At 44.5% G+C, this 19,150-nt stretch overlaps 5 protein-coding genes across 10 annotated transcripts; 4 read left to right on the forward strand and 1 right to left on the reverse strand.

Annotated features, from left to right (window-relative positions):
- The first annotated feature begins 1,287 nt into the window (after positions 1 to 1,287).
- LOC121054168 (copper transporter 6-like) lies at positions 1,288 to 2,446 on the forward strand. The gene has a single exon (XM_040523086.1). The coding sequence runs from the start codon at positions 1,360 to 1,362 to the stop codon at positions 1,903 to 1,905; it is 546 nt and encodes a 181-aa protein (XP_040379020.1). The 5' UTR covers positions 1,288 to 1,359; the 3' UTR covers positions 1,906 to 2,446.
- A 1,710-nt stretch (positions 2,447 to 4,156) lies between these two features.
- Positions 4,157 to 4,967, forward strand: LOC102704971 (non-specific lipid-transfer protein Cw18-like). The gene is made up of 2 exons (XM_015835961.2): positions 4,157 to 4,571; positions 4,669 to 4,967. Exons 1-2 carry the CDS (start codon positions 4,229 to 4,231, stop codon positions 4,683 to 4,685), a joined length of 360 nt encoding a protein of 119 aa, XP_015691447.2. The 5' UTR covers positions 4,157 to 4,228; the 3' UTR covers positions 4,686 to 4,967.
- Positions 4,968 to 8,941: 3,974 nt separating this feature from the next.
- Positions 8,942 to 9,900, forward strand: LOC121054169 (non-specific lipid-transfer protein 1-like). Its single transcript, XM_040523087.1, has 2 exons — positions 8,942 to 9,366; positions 9,545 to 9,900. The coding sequence occupies exons 1-2, from the start codon at positions 9,021 to 9,023 to the stop codon at positions 9,571 to 9,573; spliced, it is 375 nt and encodes a 124-aa protein (XP_040379021.1). The 5' UTR covers positions 8,942 to 9,020; the 3' UTR covers positions 9,574 to 9,900.
- Positions 9,901 to 9,977: 77 nt separating this feature from the next.
- On the forward strand, positions 9,978 to 14,998 carry LOC102705244. 4 transcript variants are annotated; one of them, XM_015836719.2, is made up of 4 exons: positions 9,978 to 10,516; positions 10,632 to 10,826; positions 10,923 to 11,090; positions 14,910 to 14,998. In XM_015836719.2, exons 1-3 carry the CDS (start codon positions 10,277 to 10,279, stop codon positions 11,079 to 11,081), a joined length of 594 nt encoding a protein of 197 aa, XP_015692205.2. In that variant the 5' UTR covers positions 9,978 to 10,276; the 3' UTR covers positions 11,082 to 11,090; positions 14,910 to 14,998. The 4 variants fall into 4 exon arrangements, with proteins under 4 accessions (XP_015692205.2, XP_015692206.2, XP_015692204.2 ...); XM_015836720.2 differs by lacking the exon at positions 14,910 to 14,998 and adding an exon at positions 13,526 to 14,016; XM_015836718.2 differs by lacking the exon at positions 14,910 to 14,998 and adding an exon at positions 11,953 to 12,041 and having other exon boundaries at positions 9,979 to 10,516.
- LOC102709641 (transcription factor E2FB-like) lies at positions 11,722 to 16,102 on the reverse strand. 3 transcript variants are annotated; one of them, XM_040523084.1, is made up of 16 exons: positions 15,879 to 16,102; positions 14,841 to 15,030; positions 14,658 to 14,714; positions 14,400 to 14,485; positions 14,230 to 14,318; positions 14,106 to 14,157; positions 13,931 to 13,983; positions 13,806 to 13,856; positions 13,494 to 13,550; positions 13,352 to 13,400; positions 13,168 to 13,233; positions 12,991 to 13,067; positions 12,704 to 12,914; positions 12,164 to 12,230; positions 11,891 to 12,051; positions 11,722 to 11,813 (listed from the first exon to the last, which is right to left on the reverse strand). In XM_040523084.1, exons 1-15 carry the CDS (start codon positions 16,092 to 16,094, stop codon positions 11,918 to 11,920), a joined length of 1,455 nt encoding a protein of 484 aa, XP_040379018.1. In that variant the 5' UTR covers positions 16,095 to 16,102; the 3' UTR covers positions 11,722 to 11,813; positions 11,891 to 11,917. The 3 variants fall into 3 exon arrangements, with proteins under 3 accessions (XP_040379018.1, XP_040379017.1, XP_040379019.1); XM_040523083.1 differs by lacking the exon at positions 11,722 to 11,813 and having other exon boundaries at positions 11,855 to 12,051; XM_040523085.1 differs by lacking the exons at positions 11,722 to 11,813; positions 13,494 to 13,550 and having other exon boundaries at positions 11,855 to 12,051.
- Positions 16,103 to 19,150: the final 3,048 nt, after the last annotated feature.

A 19,150-nucleotide genomic window follows, 5' to 3' on the forward strand; every position in this document is an offset into this window, starting at 1 on the left:
CGGATACGGAAACGAATACGGTACGGGTGATATCCGTCAGATTCGGATATCCGTCGGATAGTATCCAGATTTTTTTCCGGATATAAAGACCTATGCATTAACCATTCAATCAAATCAGCTCGATCTAAAGAAGTCCATCCTAACGGTCAAACTAGTATTAACCTTAGCTGATTCTAATTAACTAGCTTCGAGTAGTCTAGGCAGACCATACAACCGCAATGGATATTTCTTTTTATGGTATTAGTAATTACTTATATTTAAAAATATTGATAAGTTATATACTTATATTAAAAAAATAGCAAGTTATATTTCTTTAATGATACGTGAAGCTTAGTTTAAGAGGTTTTTATGTTCCGATTAATATTCATCACCGTATTCGTTTCGATCCGTATTCACTCAGTATTTGTATTCGATAATTTCGATTCCATTTTCATATCCGAGTTTCCGATTTCAATTAAAAAAATATGAAAACAAATATGATAGAGTTGTTTCCGACCGTATTCGATCCGTTTTCATCCCTAGCTCCCGATTTATTGTAGTATTGAAGTTGATTCTAGGTTTTTTAACATAATATTTTTTTCATAGTTATTTTTAAACAGGTAAATTCACATGCATAAAGTTCTATTTATAATTATTTTTAATCATTAACAAACCATTCTACCACTTGTGAGCTATAAAAAACATAAGTTGTGGTGGGACCTATCAATGTAATATCTGTCTTAAAATATACTCTATTGGTTTTATGTCATATGACTTTCTAGCATATGATCTATACGTGGTGTCAAAACTCACTAATTTAGTATAAATCTAATTAAAAGTAGAAAGTCTTTGTATTGTGAAATCGTAGAGAGCGGTAGCTAATTCTAACCCAGAGGGAGCAGCATTTACTAACTTGCAACATACAAACCAATTAAATACAACCCTCCGTGACCCCGAAATTCCAAAGTTTCCAACAAAACGAAACCTTCCAAATCCTGGCGATAGCGCCTGGCTGTGTGGCTTGTACGGCCTGGCACGACATACAGCCAGGTTGACACGACTGTTCAGCCGAAGCCTTCAGATCAGATGCCGATGGCCACGCCACAGCCGCGAGCCCCGCGGCGCGATGGGGTCCCCCCCGTCGTCCTGCACCTGCTCCGTTGTTTTCGTTCCAGGTTCAGTGCGTTCACGAGGTGGACGCCCTCCCCAAAACCTCGCTTCGCTGTGCGCGCGCGCCCACCGCGATCCCCCTGATTCCAGTAAGTTTCACCCGCCCGCCCGCCCGCCCGCGCGCGCGCCCACCTTCCGCGCCATTATATCTGCCCGCGCCACGGTCGCCGCCACCTTGCTTAGACAGCACCCGTTCTTGCGACTTGCGAGATGAGGGGTATGGGCGACGACGGCATGGGGCCGATGGCGATGACGCCGCCGCACCCCGGCCACGCCGCGGCGGCGGGGGCGCTGCCGCCGCCGCCGCCGGCACAGCACAAGATGGCGACGATGATGCACATGACCTTCTTCTGGGGCGACCGCGCGGTGGTCCTGTTCACGGGTTGGCCGGGGGAGCGCGGCGCGGGGATGTACGCCCTCTGCCTCCTCTTCGTGCTCGCGCTCGCCGCGCTCACCGAGGGGCTCTCCGTGCTCTCGCGCCGCCTCGCCCGCCGCGGCGCCCCCGGCGGCGGCGGCCCGGCCCCGGCGTCCTCCGCGGCGCTGCTGACGGCGGTGCACGCGGCCAGGATGGGGATGGCGTACCTGGTGATGCTGGCCGTCATGTCGTTCAACGTGGGCGTGCTCCTCGCGGCGGTCGCCGGCCACGCCCTCGGGTTCCTCCTCGCGCGGAGCAGGGTGCGCCCGGGCGCCGGCGCCGGCGGTGCGGCGGCCCGTGAGCACGGTGGGCTCCCTCCACCGGATGGATCCAAGACTTAGTCTCCATCGATTCCGTTAAACGAGCTTGTCCAAACCATAGCCAGCACAGACGCAATGCACTGTATCGGATCCAATGTGCACCACACCACTAGTAAACCTTGGATGTCTCGCTAAAATAATTATGATTTGTCGACTTGCTTGGCATCTGATGATTCTGATCCAGTGCAGTGCAGTCTCCTCTAGTCATTGTACTACTACTATAGTTGTTTTCTTTGTAGCTTAGCTATGGTTCAAGATGGAATTATAGTTGATGACTTGATTGTGTCTTCTCAATGGTTGAATGATTTGTTAGCACAGAAGAATGACCAGGTTCATGAGTGTTACTACTACGAACTGCTTGCAACTGTGTCTGCACTCTGCGCTTCACGTTCACTGCGTAAGTACTACTAGTTGACTGGACTGCCTGAAGGAGGAGGTATCTTCAGAAGTGTACTGTAACGGCTTATTACTGGATATGATGTAAACTGGCAAAATTGTTCGTGCCCTCAAATCTTACGAATTACTATCTTTTCTGTCTGAAAAGAAGATGCAGACCCTTTAACACTCATGTAAAGATGAACTAAAGAAACACAGCTAAAGTGTTTTCTACCGGCCCTCAGCCGTGTAGGGGGTCTAAAAATGTGAACATAATTCAGTTATGTTAAGGAACTGTTTAGTTTCCTATCACATAACAATACCCATAAGTTCAGGGACTGTTACCATAAAGAAATCCTAAAAACCTAATTTTAAATTAAGTGTTAATACGATGTTCTTGGGATATTGTCATATAAAACCTTGGAACGAACTTCTGTCCAAACAGAACAAAAAAACATTACATACAAAACTTGAAGAGAGATATTGAAACCAAATCTGCTGTGTTTGTTCCAAGGCACCAGGCCCAGAGCCCGGTTGGCGCACTTCACCCCGACGATCCAATCAACGGCTCGGCCGGCTGGCCGATCCCCGATTCCCTCGGCCCGTTTCACATGTGCTGAGGTGCACATCGCCGTGCCGGCGGCTCTCGCAGACAACGGCCCAGGATGAAGCGACAAAACTGCATCAAAAGTTTGTGCGTGATGTGGCCCAAATTATGTCAGTAAACAGTTTTCTCCGACCGGTGCCGCGCCGTCAAGCTTATACGTAGTTACACCACCTAACACGCCCACATTCTTTTTCTTTTCCCGTAAGACCTACACGTTTACACCCCCAAACGAACGAAATGATGACCAACATCACCGACACTACGCACCAGCGATTTTAAGGGCATGTTTAGAGGAGCTTCTGATTCTAAGAAGCAGCTGCTTGGTAGTCAGTTTTTAAGAATCTAGAAAAGCTCCTAAACCTAGCTTTCCCAACTTCTCTAGCTTCTGGATCCTTACTTTATTTTCTAGAATTTATAACTACAGATTATCATAAGCTGTGGACCGTTTGGGGTAACTTATGGCAGAAGCAGCTTTTGGAACAAGCTGTAGCTGGGAGAAGCTCTCCAACAGGACCTAAATTTTTAGTCCATAGGATTTGAAAAAGGTGTATGAATACGAATGCATGACTACGTCAATATGTAAGAACTTTTTTTAAATGTTTGAGTGGATAAAATTTTTTTCATGTTTTATCTCTATAGCACATAGAAAAGAAAAATATCATTTGTTTTTCGATACTTGATTCCTCTAATGTGAATGATTTTTATAGGAATCTATTCGTTCGGAATGCAATTGTTTATTTTTTTTCTCCAGGACAAATAGACCCTAATTAACCTGGTCTTATCTCTCTTTCTCCTGCTGCAACAACTAACGCTCACGCAGCCATGTGAATACGCTTGCCTCGCCTTTGATCACTGCGTGCAAGCGGCAGAAAAGTTGCCGCTTTGCAATTTGCTGGTCGGTCGGTCGATCGAGCCGGCGAAATACGGAGAGCGTGGCACGTATGCGAACTTGGCCGTAGGTCACCTACGCTGCGCGTGGGGAAGCAGCTCGTCGCCCGGGATCACCGGGAGGGAGGCCTGGCCGAGACAACCATCCACCCACTCGCGCGCACCGAGAGCTAGCTGGCCTAATCAGCTCGCCTGCTCTGTCTCACTGTCTGCGCGTGGGCGAGCTTGCACGGCGCCATTGGCCGACGCCGAGCCGGTGAGGCGGTAGTGCTCGCTCCACCCATGTCCCCGGCCATCATGAGGATCACCTGCTACATACTAATGTCGCGCTCGACGCGCGCCTCTATATAAAGCACCAGCGGCTCAGCAGCCATGAGACCCATCGACGAAGAGGTACGTACGTACGTGACAGCTAGTGTGACACAAGTACGTAGTAGCTACTAGCTAGTGTGTGTGAGAGAGAGCGAGATCGAAATGGCGGTGATGAAAGGTGTCCTGGTGGTGCTCGCTCTGGTGGCGGTGGCGGCGGCGGCGGCGCTGCGGGGCGCGGACGCAGCCGGGGAGTGCGGGGCAACGTCGCCGGACAAGGTGGCGCTGAAGCTGGCGCCGTGCGCGTCGGCGGCGAAGGACCCCAAGTCGACGCCGTCCACCGGGTGCTGCACGGCGGTGCACACCATCGGCAAGCAGAGCCCCAAGTGCCTCTGCGCCGTCATGCTGTCCAACACGACCAGGAGCTCCGGGATCCAGCCGGAGGTGGCCATCACCATCCCCAAGCGCTGCAACTTCGCCGACCGCCCCATCGGCTACAAGTGCGGAGGTAATTAATTAGTTAACGTGCCATTGGTTCTTGCATCATTTTCACAATTTCACTTTAGTACTTTGGTTGATATATCCTTTCGTGTTCCTTTTCACAGATTACACCCTGCCATGAGCAACTAGTCTCTGCATCACGCGCCTTCTGTCATCTTCTTAGTTTGATCGTGTTACTTAGCAAAGTTGTGTTTGCGTTGTGCATGCATGCAGCATGCAGTTCAGTGTCAGTGTCAACTGTCAAACACCAAATAAAGAGTTCCCATCTTCCGTGGGACCGTGATACCGTCTGTAGAGTTTGTCTCTCCAGGTTCAGAATAGTTGTGTACTTGATATATCAGGAGGCTGCAAGGAAGCTCATGTGAATTCTCAGAATAATAGTAGCACTTGTTTTGTTCATCGACTCGCACTATTTCATTCAATCATCTAACTCCGAATTAAAAACGAAGAATGAATCTGCATTGTTACAGCATGTCTGCTCGATCGGTTTATGCGTTGTGCCCGCAAATGAGAAACAGAGGCAACAGGCAACTAGTAACAGTGAAGAGACTCCAACTATTAACAGTGAAGAAACTCAAATAAGCTTTGGCCTTTGTGTGCGCAGCAAAATACAAGCACGATGTTTGGCCTGCTGAGTACATCCGCATGTGTGACGATTGAAGTGTGTGTTAGTTTCAAAACCTCTCTCCGGCAAAAAACGAGATGGCTCATTAGTTAATTATTATTTAAAAATTTAAAAACTGAATTAGTATGATTTTAAATATCTTTTCTATAGAAATTTTTGGAAAACGCACCATTCAGCATTTTAAAAGTGTAGGTGTAGAAAAGAATGGAGTAGAAGTTAGGAACTTGTAGTCCTAAAAACTCATAAGAAGTCATCAAAAAATTATGAAATATTTTGTAAAGATATATCAATTCATAAACATGGAAATCCAAACTCCATCTACACAATTTGTTTAAACATGGAAATCCAAACTCCATTTACACAATTAGAAACAAATGACAAATGTTCATTGGTCAAATTTGTTTGTGGAATTGTACATCAAATTATAGGATATGTAGTCAATTTCTTTAACTATTAATGATTTTCTCTGTGACATGTAAAAACAACGATACGCCCTCTTGAGAGAGAAAAAAAAGACCATCGTATGATGTGCATGTGGTTAGAGTGGAACCAAATTAAAGTTTCACCTCGTATTTACACTTTTGCTTATACTCATAAGTCAAAATTTGAATTATCAACCTTAAATTCGGGGTTGATTTCATGTTTTTCACCATATTTTATTTCTTTTGTCTTAGCTTTTAGATTGTTGAGAATACATATATAAATGTTTTATTTATAAATTATTTTTTAGTTGTAAATATGTTGTTTGGTTTTTACATTCACCCCAATAGCAGCATCGTAACATATTGTATGATGCTGATATTGGGGTGAATATTTATTTTTATAGAAAAAGTCAAACGACATATTTATAGAGAAAAAATAATTTGCGAATAAAATTTTTATATATGTATTCTTAGTGATCTAAAAGTCAAGGCTAAAAAATAAACTACGTAAAAAATTTAAAATTTAATTTTAAATTTAAGGTTAAAATCAAACTTTGTTTTAGAAGCAAAAGCAAAAACGAGAGGATAGAGATAATTATACACGTGTACCATCATGATGGTCACCATAAGGGGCTAGGATCCTCTGCAGTGGAGTAAAAAATGCAGAGGCGCTACAGTAATTTGCATTTTGTATACCTCTTAACCGTCGGATTAAAACGGATGGACGAGATCTAGTGCTGCAGTTATTGCTACAGTAGTGAACGGTGTTTTGGAGTCCTGTTGCTACATTGTTTTGTGTGTTGTCACATCATTGATTTACTATTGCACTCACATAAACAGTTCTACTCTGCGTTACTGCATAGGATCCGGACCCCACAAGTGCTCCATAAATCCCAGACAGGAGGCTCAGAGTTTGTGCATCCACCTTCCCCCATGCCCGAGTTTGTGCATCCACCTTCCCCCACTCCCGCCAGAGACTAGAGATGGCAATGGAGACCCGTGACCCAAGATCCGATGAGTATTTACTCTATTAGGGTATAGGTATGAGCTAAATATATTACCCGTGGGTAAGTAATTGGGCAAATACTTTCACCCGACGGGTACGTGGGTATGAAAACGTTCTTATGATCCCCATACCCGTTTACCCATGGGTAATAAATATCCGCAAGTTTAAATGCATGTCATGACCTAGTGTCAAATTAGCCTAGCCTAATTTACCAAAACCATAGGTATTTAAACCATCCATACATTTTTCCATCACACTATATGAATGTATGATGCAATATACTATATGGAAACCGTGATATTTAGATTATTTTGAACTTTTGCGGGTATATGGGTGACCCGACGGGTAAGGTTTACCCAAGCAGGTACGGGTATGGGGAAATTTTCTTACCCGTGACGGGTATGGGTATTTTAATGGTACGGAATTTTACTATTGGGTATGTGATAGTAATACCTGATGGGTATTTACCTATTGTCATCCCTACCAAAGAACCAGAGTAGCGTAGCGCATGCTGTGAGTCGGCTGAAATCGCCGTGGAAATAATACTATATGTTTTGTTTATTTTTATATTTATGCTATAAATTAAAATAGAATTTTAAAACTTAAATTTAGAGTTGATTTTGAAGTTTTCTCATTCTAGTTTATTTTCAAGATTTATTTTTAGATCACACACACACACACACATATATATATATATATATATATATATATATATATATATATATATATATATATATATATATATATATATAAAACCTATAAGAAGTTATTAATAAGTGGTGTCGCATATGCTTATAAATAGCAAAAATATAAAATGGGGGCGCATTGTTGAGCAAAATTATGCTGCTTTTCTTCGTATGAAATCTGGTCGAAAACAACAAGTATCACGTACGTACCGGTGCCACATGGCATCTGACATTGTCTTTCAACTACAAAGTTTAATCGCTGCTCCATTAACCGTGGCAAAAGAGTCACATAGCCAGCTAGAGACGCCACGTATATACGTGCGCCTGCAAAACGGCGAGCTGTCGTTGCGCTAGATGTTTACCACTCTAATGATTTCCTTCCCCCAATGCTGGTGGCCACTTTGCACAGTACTAACATTATTGTTTTTTGGATTAATTTAATAGCTGAGATAATTCATCCTTCACCTGTTTTAGGAGATAACAGTACTTCTCAGTATGTTATACATTTATACAGTGCTAATACATTTATACACATATATCATCCATATATAATAATTAATAGATAAATCTAAATAAAACAAAAAATATTTTAATATAAAACAGAGGGAATAGCATTATGGTATATGTGTGTTAGCGTGATCATATCACCACACAAGTCATACCTGCAGGATGCACCACGGCCCACGCTACCAAATAAAGGTGTGTCACAATTCACACGTTTCTTGTGTTAAACATAGCATACGCCACGAGCTGCCACACTTATTTTGTGCATAGAAGTGTTGTATCCTAGTTATATGTCAATATGTTGTGTTTCCTGACGGGTTATATATCGTGTGTTAGCTAGCTAGATAACAGAACAATAGATCGAGTAGGCTATTTGGGTTTGAAGAATCAAACTATTTGGTGTAGATTAACATTAATTCATCAAGAATCTCCTGAAATTAATGGTGTTTTTGACGTGGTTGCCACTTGTTTCATATTCTTTCTTTTATTTTCTCTTCCTTCACATGTTAGGAGAGCCTGGCGGCGGCGGCTTTTACCAGGAAGGGCGACCGCAAAAGTAAGAAAGGGGAGAAAGGAAAATGAGAAAAAAATAAGGTAGCATGCCATGTTAACATATTTTGGAGGAGCAACAGTAGTTTGAGAGTTGAGACTCCCGTAAGATACTTTAAGGTGCAGCTATCCTTTCACGTTTTCACGTCTAAGGTATAGAAATATTTCCATACATATTTCTGTTCTTTTCCAACAGAAAATACAAACTCTATACATATAGTTGTATCATTCATATGAGATTTAACAGTATCTATACTTTGTCTTGAGTGGGAGCAGAAACAATTATGAAAATGTTTCTCATGAACGTGAAGGGAGTAGTTACACCTGATAGTAGGATCTAATTTTCTTATATATATTAAACAAATAAATTTAGGGACCGGTCACACGACAAGACAGGTCTTTCATTTGGACGAACATGTGAGCTTTGTAGGATTCGGCAATAGGAGCATTTAACTTTTTGCAATTGAGGTATTTAACTTTTTGCAACTGATAACAAATTTGCCTCTCAAGTCTCAACCGTCATACAGCCTGTGGCTCTGTGCTCCTTCGATTCCATGCACGCCCCAGAGCTATATAAGCAGTACCCAAGTGACCCCAGTACCCAACAAATCAAAACACAGGTCCAAAGAGAATCAGAGCAACAAGCTTAATTAGCAAGTACACAATGAGGTTCCTCTCCCTGCCGTTCGTCCTGCTCCTGGCCGCCACCGCGGCTCTGGCCGCCGCTCCCTTGCTCGCGCACGGCGCCGGCGTGTGCGGCGGGACGCCGCCCGACCAGATGGCGCTGAAGCTCGCGCCGTGCGCGTCGGCGGCGCAGGACCCGGGCGCCGCGCCGCCGGGCGGGTGCTGCTCCGCCGTGCGCGACATCGGCAGGCACCAGAGCGCCGCGTGCCTCTGCGCCGTGCTGCTGTCCGACACCGTGAAGCACTCCGGCGTCAAGCCGGAGGTGGCCATCACCATCCCCAAGCGCTGCAACCTCGCCAACCGCCCCGTCGGCTACAAGTGCGGCCGTACGTAACATAAAACACACGGAAGAAAAAAAAACCGACGCGATCGACGTCTTAGTTACATATATGATATACGTGTTGCCGTTTAACCTGTGTTATCACTTATCAACTTGGTTAATTATTAGCTAATTGCCTAATTGTGAGGTTTGACAAGTGATGGCTCTGTCTCTTTAATTTGCAGGTTACACTCTGCCCAGCCTGCAGGACTGATGAAGATGCGCCACTGAAGCTGCCTGCAGATCGACGCGTGCGTAGGTCATATAATTTAAGTGTTCACGCCTATCGGATTGACGAATAAATGATAAAATCAAGTGTAGTAAGCAAACTCTTCATGAACGGGACCGGGCATCACTTTATCTCGTGTGGTGCAAATGGTGTGCAATTCTGTCGACAGGTGCTGCTTAAAAATTTAACGGAAAAACGAACAAAATCTACCGTGTGTCAAGATTGGCATGTTGCCTGTGTTGTGCCTTGTGCCACGCTATTACGTACTCCCTCCGTCCCAAAATAAACCAATCTTTCACCTTTTACCTATAATATTTGACTCTTCATCTTATTCAAATTTTTTGTAATTGATATTTTTGTTTTTATTAGATGATAAATTATAAATGGTACTTTACGTATGACTTTTTTTTCTAATTTCTTAAAAAAAATTTAAATAAGACGGATGGTTAAACGCTGGGCATAATTGGTTTTTCTGAGAGGGAGTAATACTTGCGTGTATCATCGGACGCTGGTGTACCCTGAGGCAGAGCAACGGGCTACGTGGCACCACCTCCGCCGCTCGCGGGCTTTCCTCCCATTCGATCTCAGCCGTCCATCGCGAGCGTCACCCCGCGAATGTGAGCACCACCTCGGTCTCCCTATCCCCTCCTGCGGCCCCACCCCTCTCGCGCTCGCTCCACCTCCGTCCATGTCGATGGCGGCCGCAGCTCTCCTCCTCGCTCCCAACCCCGCCGCGCCGGCGGCGGCGAGGCAAGGCCGGTTGCTGCCGCAGGGGAGGAGGCGGCATCCGCAGGTCCTCGCCTTCCGGGCTCCGCCGCGTCGGCGGCTGCGGCTCGCGGTCTCGGCCCTGCAGGAAACGAAGGAGGGGGAGGCCGAGACGGCCGAGGAGATCACCGAGAAGTACGGCCTCGAGTTCGGCCTCTGGAAAGTAAGCGGCCGCCGGCCGACCAGAATCGCTTGCGGGATTTAGCCCGGTAGCTTTCTCGAGGCGAACTTGCATGCTGAGCTCAGAATCGGACTCCGCGCCGCGTTTGTCGCCGCAGGTGTTTAGCTCCAAGGAGGAGGGAGGAGGGGAGGGCGGCGAGGGGAAGAAGTCGCGGACCGAGCAGGCGAAGGAGCTCCTGTCCAAGTACGGCGGCGCGTACCTCGCCACCTCGATCACGCTCTCGCTCATCTCCTTCACGCTCTGCTACCTCCTCATCAGCGCCGGCGTCGACGTGCAGGACCTGCTCGGCAAGGTGAGCTCAAGCCCGCCGTCTTCTTCCTCCTGCTTGCAGACAGAGCCGCGGCTTAATCGGGCGGTGGCTCATTGGCTGCCCTGCTTCTCGCTGCAGGTTGGGATCGCGACGGGCGAGACCGGAGGGAAGGTGGGGACGTTCGCGCTGGCCTACGCCGCGCACAAGGCGGCGTCGCCGATCAGGTTCCCGCCGACGGTGGCGCTGACGCCGGTGGTGGCCAACTGGATAGGGAAGATCAGGAGAGGTGGCGACTGATCGATCAAAGTAAGCGCCTGCCTCCATGCGTGAATTCGTTTTTATCCTGGCTCGTTCATACTTCATACTGAACCGTGAAAAGTACATAGTAGTATCAGTATATGCATCATGCATGTAATCTTAGATGTTCAAGTAGACGGCAACCAGTAAATCTGCTGATATTTTTGTAAAACACATGTTGAAACAGTATCATGATCTACTAATATAGTGCATTCCGAAATAAACTGCATTCCGAAATAAACTATCAGAAATAAATGGTATATAGATTAAGACACTCGCATTACTTATAAAGGATTAAGACACTCGTACTAACAGCCAGAAAGAACATTGGAAAAGCCTTTTTACACTTTCTGTGGCAAAGCTGTAGATGTATTCAACATAGAACAATAGTTGCTCATGTAATGTTACATCTTAGTAGAAATATTTACAGACTGGCCTTACCAAGTAGCTTAAGCTGGGAGAACCTGAGTAAAAGCTCAAGACCTACAAAAATAGCACAACGCCGCAACGCCTCTATGTACAGTAACATCGACCACCATTGGAACTCAAATGATAAGTGGAGCGGTAAGCAAATACGGAGTACTACTATGTTTTAAGATCCATACCGCCAATCCAAAAAACAAAAGAAAAAAAGGCTATCTGACTATCTCAGTATGTACATCTTCACGCTGCTAGCCTGCACTTCCTATTCTCTGAGAAGAGATGCAGATTACCACATAAAGTGCCAGAATCCTAAGAGTCCCATGAGGAAACATAGTCACCAAAGAGGAATGTAGTCATTCCAAAGCAAGTTCAATTGACATCGGTACCTCTGGACTCTGATCTAGCAGTTAACCTTACTGTTCATCCGGGTTGAAACCCACGGCTGTAGGTTCACTGGCTGCAGCAGGCGTCTGGTTGAGTGCACATGGGGCGTCTCTTATTTCTTCAGCTAAGAAATCATTGATATCCATCTGATCCCTCATTTCAGCTGGTTATCATGTTAAGTACTTCAAAGTTCAAGGGAAGGTGCACCTTGTAAGCTCTTACAGTATATCAGAATTAAAAAGAAAATCTCAGCTACTATATTTCCTCAAGGATACATGCTGTTGTCCACATATCAGTAATGCTAATATCACCATCCGTGAGAAGCCAGTAATCAACATCAGTCTGCAAAGGTGAAGAACAGTTACACAGTCTACCACATTGTAATTTCACTATTACTCAATGCTATGGCAGTGTAAAAGATAACAAAGACTAAAATGAACTTGTCAAATTTTTGTTATTGGTTCCAGAAACTTAGCTGTTTATTATCTTAAGCAAGATTGATGTGAAGTACATGGTCAATAATTTAAAATATTATTGCCACTTTTTTTGCTATGTTAAATCGTCCATGTGTGAAGTTCTGTAATATTAATCTTTCAAATAATAAAACTGGTGGATCTCCTGTGGTCAAAATATTCAAGATACTAGGGATGTTCTAGAGTACGCAGCTAATGCAGCATTGAAAATGCATGATTTGGGAATTTAGTATGTTGTTTTTAGCTCAATAATGCGATATGAGTTCTGTCACCCTATATAAAAATGAGAAGTCCATATAATTCCAATTTAAATTGTATCAAAATATTTTTGACATAACTTACATCAACATCTGAAGGAGTAATCTTCTTTATCCCTCCAAAAGCATTTGAAGCATTAAGCTCCAGAGTTTTCTGGATATCCTGCTGGACATTCGGAAACATGTCCTGTGTGTCGCTTTGTCCAGCTTCTGTTGCTATGGAGGGAGGCTCTATAACACTTGCATGCCTAGGAGGTGTTGCAGTATCACCCAGCGCCTCCATTTTCTTATATTGACTGATAATGTAGTAAGGGTGTTCATCAGACAATTTCATTTTGAGGAGAAAGCTTCCAGAGAAGAATAAAGCATTACCTAACCAAGTAAAGATCTATTGGACCCATCGTACTCCTTAATAATATTCTATATCTCCGTTGGAGATAATCACCAGCCTGCTTATGGAAAGGAGAAAAGGGGAATTCATGAAATCACCAATAGCAGTCAATCATCAAGTAATGTTCATATGGAGAGATCATTTTTCATGCTTATTACCTCATCAGGATCTGGAACTTCAAGTGTAGAACCACGAGGTCCTTTTATTGCGATTAATACTTCATTCTGAAGAATGTGAAAGGCCATATAAGTTGCATCAGAACTTTAATTCAGCACAGTCCCATAAGTTTCTGTTAAACAAGATTAGAGCAATAGCAATATTGCCTTAGTAATATAGACAAACCTGAAAGCAGGGTAATCCCTTGATGTCATCTTGCGTAACAAATAACCACCTAAAAACAGGAAACAAAATATAGCTCATGATTACACAGTATGAGTATATTACAATTTGCAACATGTAAATTGTCATGAGTTTGACTTTGCACCGGGTTTTGCCAATATTTTCATGTTGCACCAGTTGCAGAAAACACCACCTTTTGACGCTGCAGCGTTGACAAATGGCAAGAATTTGTTCATGATAAGTCCATGCTATCAGATTGTGGATTGGTGGTTGATCTAGATTAAGTAGAAGCAAGCAGGGAGGATGATGGTTGTAAGGTGTAACTGGAGATGGTGAAAGGCTTCAAAGAACGGTGCAAAGTAAAACTCAAGTCAACTTTCTTTGTGCAGAGGGAATTTACTCTTAAATTATTAAACAATGGCATGCTAGCATGTCCAACGAACAGGAACTTGACTACCTATGGTTGTTTTTGTCTTGAGTTAACTCCTCCATCTTTTCCCGTATTTCACTGCAACAAATAATCAGGGACATAACAAATTAGTCAATAATTTTCAGACTTTGCAACCTCTAAAAGCTGCCAACCTTATACTTCTATCTAAAGCTTGCTCCTGGATGTAAAGGTTTTCAACTTCTGTCTGCAAGAACACCAACAGCAGCTTAGATTCACATCTTCTTTTATAAACATTTGGATAAATTTGCTACGAGTATATATATTTAAAAGTTATCTTTTACATGAGAAAACTAGAAAGGTATGTACCTGGAGACATGAAATATCACTATCAAAGTTATTTCCTGAGTCACTCGAACCCCTGTGTTGCCATGAGGTTAGCATCTCACACCATAAATACAAGCATACAAAGAAAACAGAAGATAAAGATTACCTCCAACGAATTCTATTCTTAAGCTTCTTTTCTATCAAACCTGTTCCTTCAAGGACATTTGTAATGTCATATATGCGCCGTTTTCGAACCTGTTTGGTTGGAAACAATATATAAACATGTATTAAAGATAATGGGAAAAATGACTGTTTGAATGTGAGAGGGGTCCATACATCTAATATATTTGCAGCATCATTCAAGTCTAGAATACCATCTTGAGCCTGCTTGAGCAAATTAATAAATTTTTTGGTCAACAGTCCTGAATAAACATCAAAATTCACATGAATAGCTGTCAGTTAAAAAGATAATAAGCTGTACCAAACGAGATGATGTAGGTACATCTAAAAAGGACCATAAATTCATAATGCTGGATTTAACATTTAGGTATGCACAGTTGCAGATTGTTCTAGATGAGGAACTGCTATAATCACCTAATGAATTGTCATAGCGGGAAGAACTGGCAGGAGTAGATGGATTTTTGGGTGAACCTGCAGATATACAAATGTGTGTGCATTGCATTAGTCATAGGAAACAAGTATAAAAACAGAACAAAGCTGTGGGACACAAATAGTTTTCATTTAATCAATATAACTGATGAGGAAGTTTCTACTTGCCAGCATTCGATACAGGTGCCTGAAACCCAGCTTTGCTAAATTTAGCCATTGATTTGTATGTCCTAGCAGATTTTCCAAGAACTGGGGTCATAAGTGGACTTCCAACTCCTTCAGTACATCCAGGGCTAGTCATCGTATGTTCGCTCGACTCAGCAGCCTCACTTTCTCCACATGGAGTTTTTCTTTTCAGCTGTGCACATAAAAGGGGAGTATGCATTAGTAAAGTATGCATCAATAAAAGGGCAATAGTATTATGTCGTGGCCAATTACAACGAAAATTGCCACGTAAGTTCTAGTCTCCTAGATGAGCAAATGCAAATGCACTGAAGATGGCTATATGAGCACAACTTCTAGCAGATATATGCAGCTCAAATATCATTCAGGTATATTGTTCTCCAATCTAGAAGCATGACAGAAACCATTTATCTGAATTGTGACATTATCCTCCAAGATGCTCACGAATAAGTTAAAACAACAGTGAAGACATCTAGTTGTCTACAAAGTACCAAATCCTATTAAGTACCTTCATACTATCCAGTCCAGGCCAACGCAATGAATACATCTAGATGTCCACAAAGTACCAAGTCCTAGTACCATCATACTATACTATCCAAGCTGACGCAATTGAACTTTCAAGTTTCAAAACGGATGTTTTTGATAAGGGAACAAAACCTTACGCACTAACCCAGAACCAAATATACCATGATTGATAGATAGATTGCGAACAAAACCTTACGCCCTCCGATTCCGTCCGTACAATATGACTGATAGATAGATTAATTCTAATCTTCCCCCAAACTATTCGCCGATTGTAATAAGCTGCCACAAATCAACCCAAATCCGTGTGTAAATCCTACACCACCCCTCCAAAGAAAAAAACTAGAAATGGCGTTCGCCGTGTACTGCCGAATAACAGCTCGAACTGCATAGAACCCCACAAAACCCGCAGAGAAACCCTCCCCCCCCCCCCCCCCCGAAAAACAAGCCAGTCAATCGGATACAGTAAACCTCCGCAGTAAGCTCGAAGCGGCAACTCACGGCTGTTCTGATGACAATCCCCTCCTCGATCTCGCCGCCGCCATCGCCGCCCCGCGATGATGCCGCCGCCGCCGCTTCGGCGGCGGGGGACTGCGGAAGGGGGAAGCAGTGGTAATCGCCGGGCGCGAAGCGCATCCGCGCCGGCTGCAGCGGCACGAGCCGCTGCACTGACTGGACGACATGCTTCGCCGCCGGCGCACGGCCGCCTCCCGACATGGCCGCCGGCGGGAGGGCGGCGGGGAGCTTCCGATCCGCGGGAGGAGCCAGACCGACTCTCAATCGGCCGGCTGGGCGATCACTCCCCACGGACGCGGCCGGCGGACTAGGGTTCCGGCGAGGCAACGGCACCGCGGTGGAGAGCCGTGAGGCGGGCGGCGCGCCGGCGTCGGGGAGGGAGGGTAGGGGTGGCAGCGTGGTGGAGGGGTTAAGTGAGAAAAGCGCGAGTGCGAGAAGGAAACGATGGGAGGGAGGGAAATTTTTAGCCGCGTTCGTGCGTCGCGGAAGCGGAGGAGGTGGGCGGGTGGGGCTCGCGGCTTTGAGACGCGGAGGTTTCTCCGAGGGTCCGGATGCAAAAATATCACGCCGCGCGGCCGCGCGGGCACAGACGGGTAGTTTGTGGTGACCACATGTGAGAAACCGTAGGAGAGAAAGGGGAATTCGATTGATTGACAAGAACACACGCAAACGATACAGCTCTCGATCCAACCGGATCGAGCAGCCGCCGCCGACGCCAAGGCGTGATCCAAGCCGAGTGTTCCGTCTAGCTGTCAGACCCCTTTATACATACACTGTCACGCACGCAACTCTCCACAAGTTTGTTATACACGGACCCAATCTGGGCCGTCGTAGCGCTTCCTGGGCCGACGCATTCTCACAGGACGGCCCACGCTGCATGGCGCCTCACTCTGCGGCTGTAGCTTGTCCGGCACGATCCTTCCAGCCGCTGCCTCATCCTCCGCGCCTTCTTCAGGTTTAGCAACGTAGTCCGCCACACCGTCAGGTAGATAACTGACAATCTCCTTCCCTTGAAAGCCGGCTTGCCCCCAAGCCGGTGCAGCAGGAAACCTTGTACGTAGATCAGCAGCATTCTCCCAGGTAGCTTTAGCTGTAGTGTCACCAGACCACTGAGTTAACAATTGAACTTGAGTAGTATTGCCTTGCTTTGCAACGCGATGACCCAAAAATTCCAGAGGAATGTGATGAATATCTGTCATTGGCAACTTCGGCTGCACATGCCCTGAGAATCCCTGAGCGCCCCGGAGTTGAGAGACATGAAAAACCGGGTGAATTTTGCTGGTGATAGGTAGCTGCAATTTATAGGCCACTGCTCCCACACGCTGCAGAATTTGAAAAGGACCGAAGTACTTAAAACTCAGCTTATGGTTAGCTCTGACAGCTACAGAAGTCTGCACATAGGGTTGAAGCTTGACATAAACCCAATCACCAAGCTGGAATTCCCTGAAACTTCGTTTCTTGTCGGCATAAGCCTTCATCTGTTGCTGTGCTCGATTCAGATGCTGCTGCCAACTGCTGGACCAATTGGCGCTCAGATAACCAAGTCTGCAAATCAGCAACTACACTATCTTGAGCAGTAATACCAAAATAGTTTGGAGTATGACCATACAACACTTGAAAGGGTGTTTTGCCCAGTGTGGAGTGATAAGACGTGTTATACCAGAACTCTGCAAGGTACAGCCATGAAGACCATTTGGTTGGTGTGGAGTGCACAAAGCACCTGAGATAAATTTCCAGGCATTGGTTGACTCGCTCTGTCTGACCATCAGTTTGTGGATGGAATGTTGTACTCGTATGCAATTTGGAACCTGATTTAGTGAATAACTGATTCCAGAATTGACTAGTAAATATCTTATCTCTGTCTGAAATGATGATTTGAGGGAGCCCATGCAGCTTGTAAATATGTTTCATGAAAAGATTAGCCACACTGTGAGCAGTGAATGGATGGGACAAGGGTATGAAATGTGCATACTTAGAAAATTTATCCACTACTACCAGAATGCAAGTATAATGATCAGATTTTGGTAAGCCTTCGATGAAATCCATGGATATCATCTGCCATGCACCAGTTGGTACCGGTAATGGTTGAAGTAGTCCCGGGTACTTAGATCTATCAGGCTTAGCTTGTAGGCAAATCTGACATTCTTGTAGCTGTTGCTTGATCATCTTTTTCATACCAGGCCAAGCAAATAACTGTTTAATCTTTCTGTAAGTAACCAGAAACCCAGAATGTCCTCCCATAGGTTGATCATGAAGTTCAGTAATGATTTTCTTCTGTAAATTGATATTGCCTCCCAACCAAACTCTGTTCTTATACTTTATAATGCCATTCTGTAAAGTGAAGGAGGGTCTGGAGTGGCCATTAATACTCAATTCAGTTAAGAGTTGAGTGGTATGGGAATCATCCTGATAACCTTGTGTCAATTCTCGCATCCAGAGGGGAGTAACTGAAGATATAGCCATCATATCTATTGTGTCAGTTTCCTTTCTAGATAAAGCATCAGCTGCTGCATTGAAAGATCCTTTTCTGTACTGTATTTTGTATTGAAGACCAAGTAACTTCGTGAAAGCTTTCTGCTGCCAAGTTGTGTGCAGTCGTTGGTCGGCTAAATGAACTAAGCTGTGATGGTCAGTAAGAATGAGAAATTCTTGATGTTGTAAGTAAGGTCTCCAATGAGCAACTGCTAACAGAATGGCCATACATTCCTTTTCATATGTAGATAATCCCTTAGTTCTTGGACCCAATGATTTGCTCAAATAGGCAATAGGGTGAGTGTCCTGAGATAATACAGCTCCAAAACCAACTTCACTTGCATCAGTTTCAACAGTAAAAGTTTTGGAAAATTTTGGTAAGGCAAGGACTGGTGCTGACACTAGAGCAGATTTCAGCTGCTGAAAGGCTGTTTCAGCATGAGCATTCCAATTAAACTTTTGATCCTTTCTCAGCAATTGCATCAAAGGCTTGCTAATAATTCCAAAGTCTTTCACAAAACGTATGTAATACCCAGCTAACCCCAGAAAACTTCTGAGCTTCTTTACTGTTGTGGGTACAGGCCAATCAACAATGTCCTGAATTTTCTTTGGGTCAGTGGACACTCCTTCAGCACTTATAATGTGGCCTAAGTATCCTATTTGAGACTGCATAAAAGCATACTTGGATAGTTTAATCTTCCACTGATGCTGCTGGAGCAACTGAAGAACTTGTTTCAGATGAGCAAGACGAGAAGTGATATCAGGGCGGTAAATTAATATATCAT

This window comes from Oryza brachyantha, chromosome 4, assembly GCF_000231095.2.
Source record: "Oryza brachyantha chromosome 4, ObraRS2, whole genome shotgun sequence".
NCBI lineage: Eukaryota > Viridiplantae > Streptophyta > Magnoliopsida > Poales > Poaceae > Oryza > Oryza brachyantha.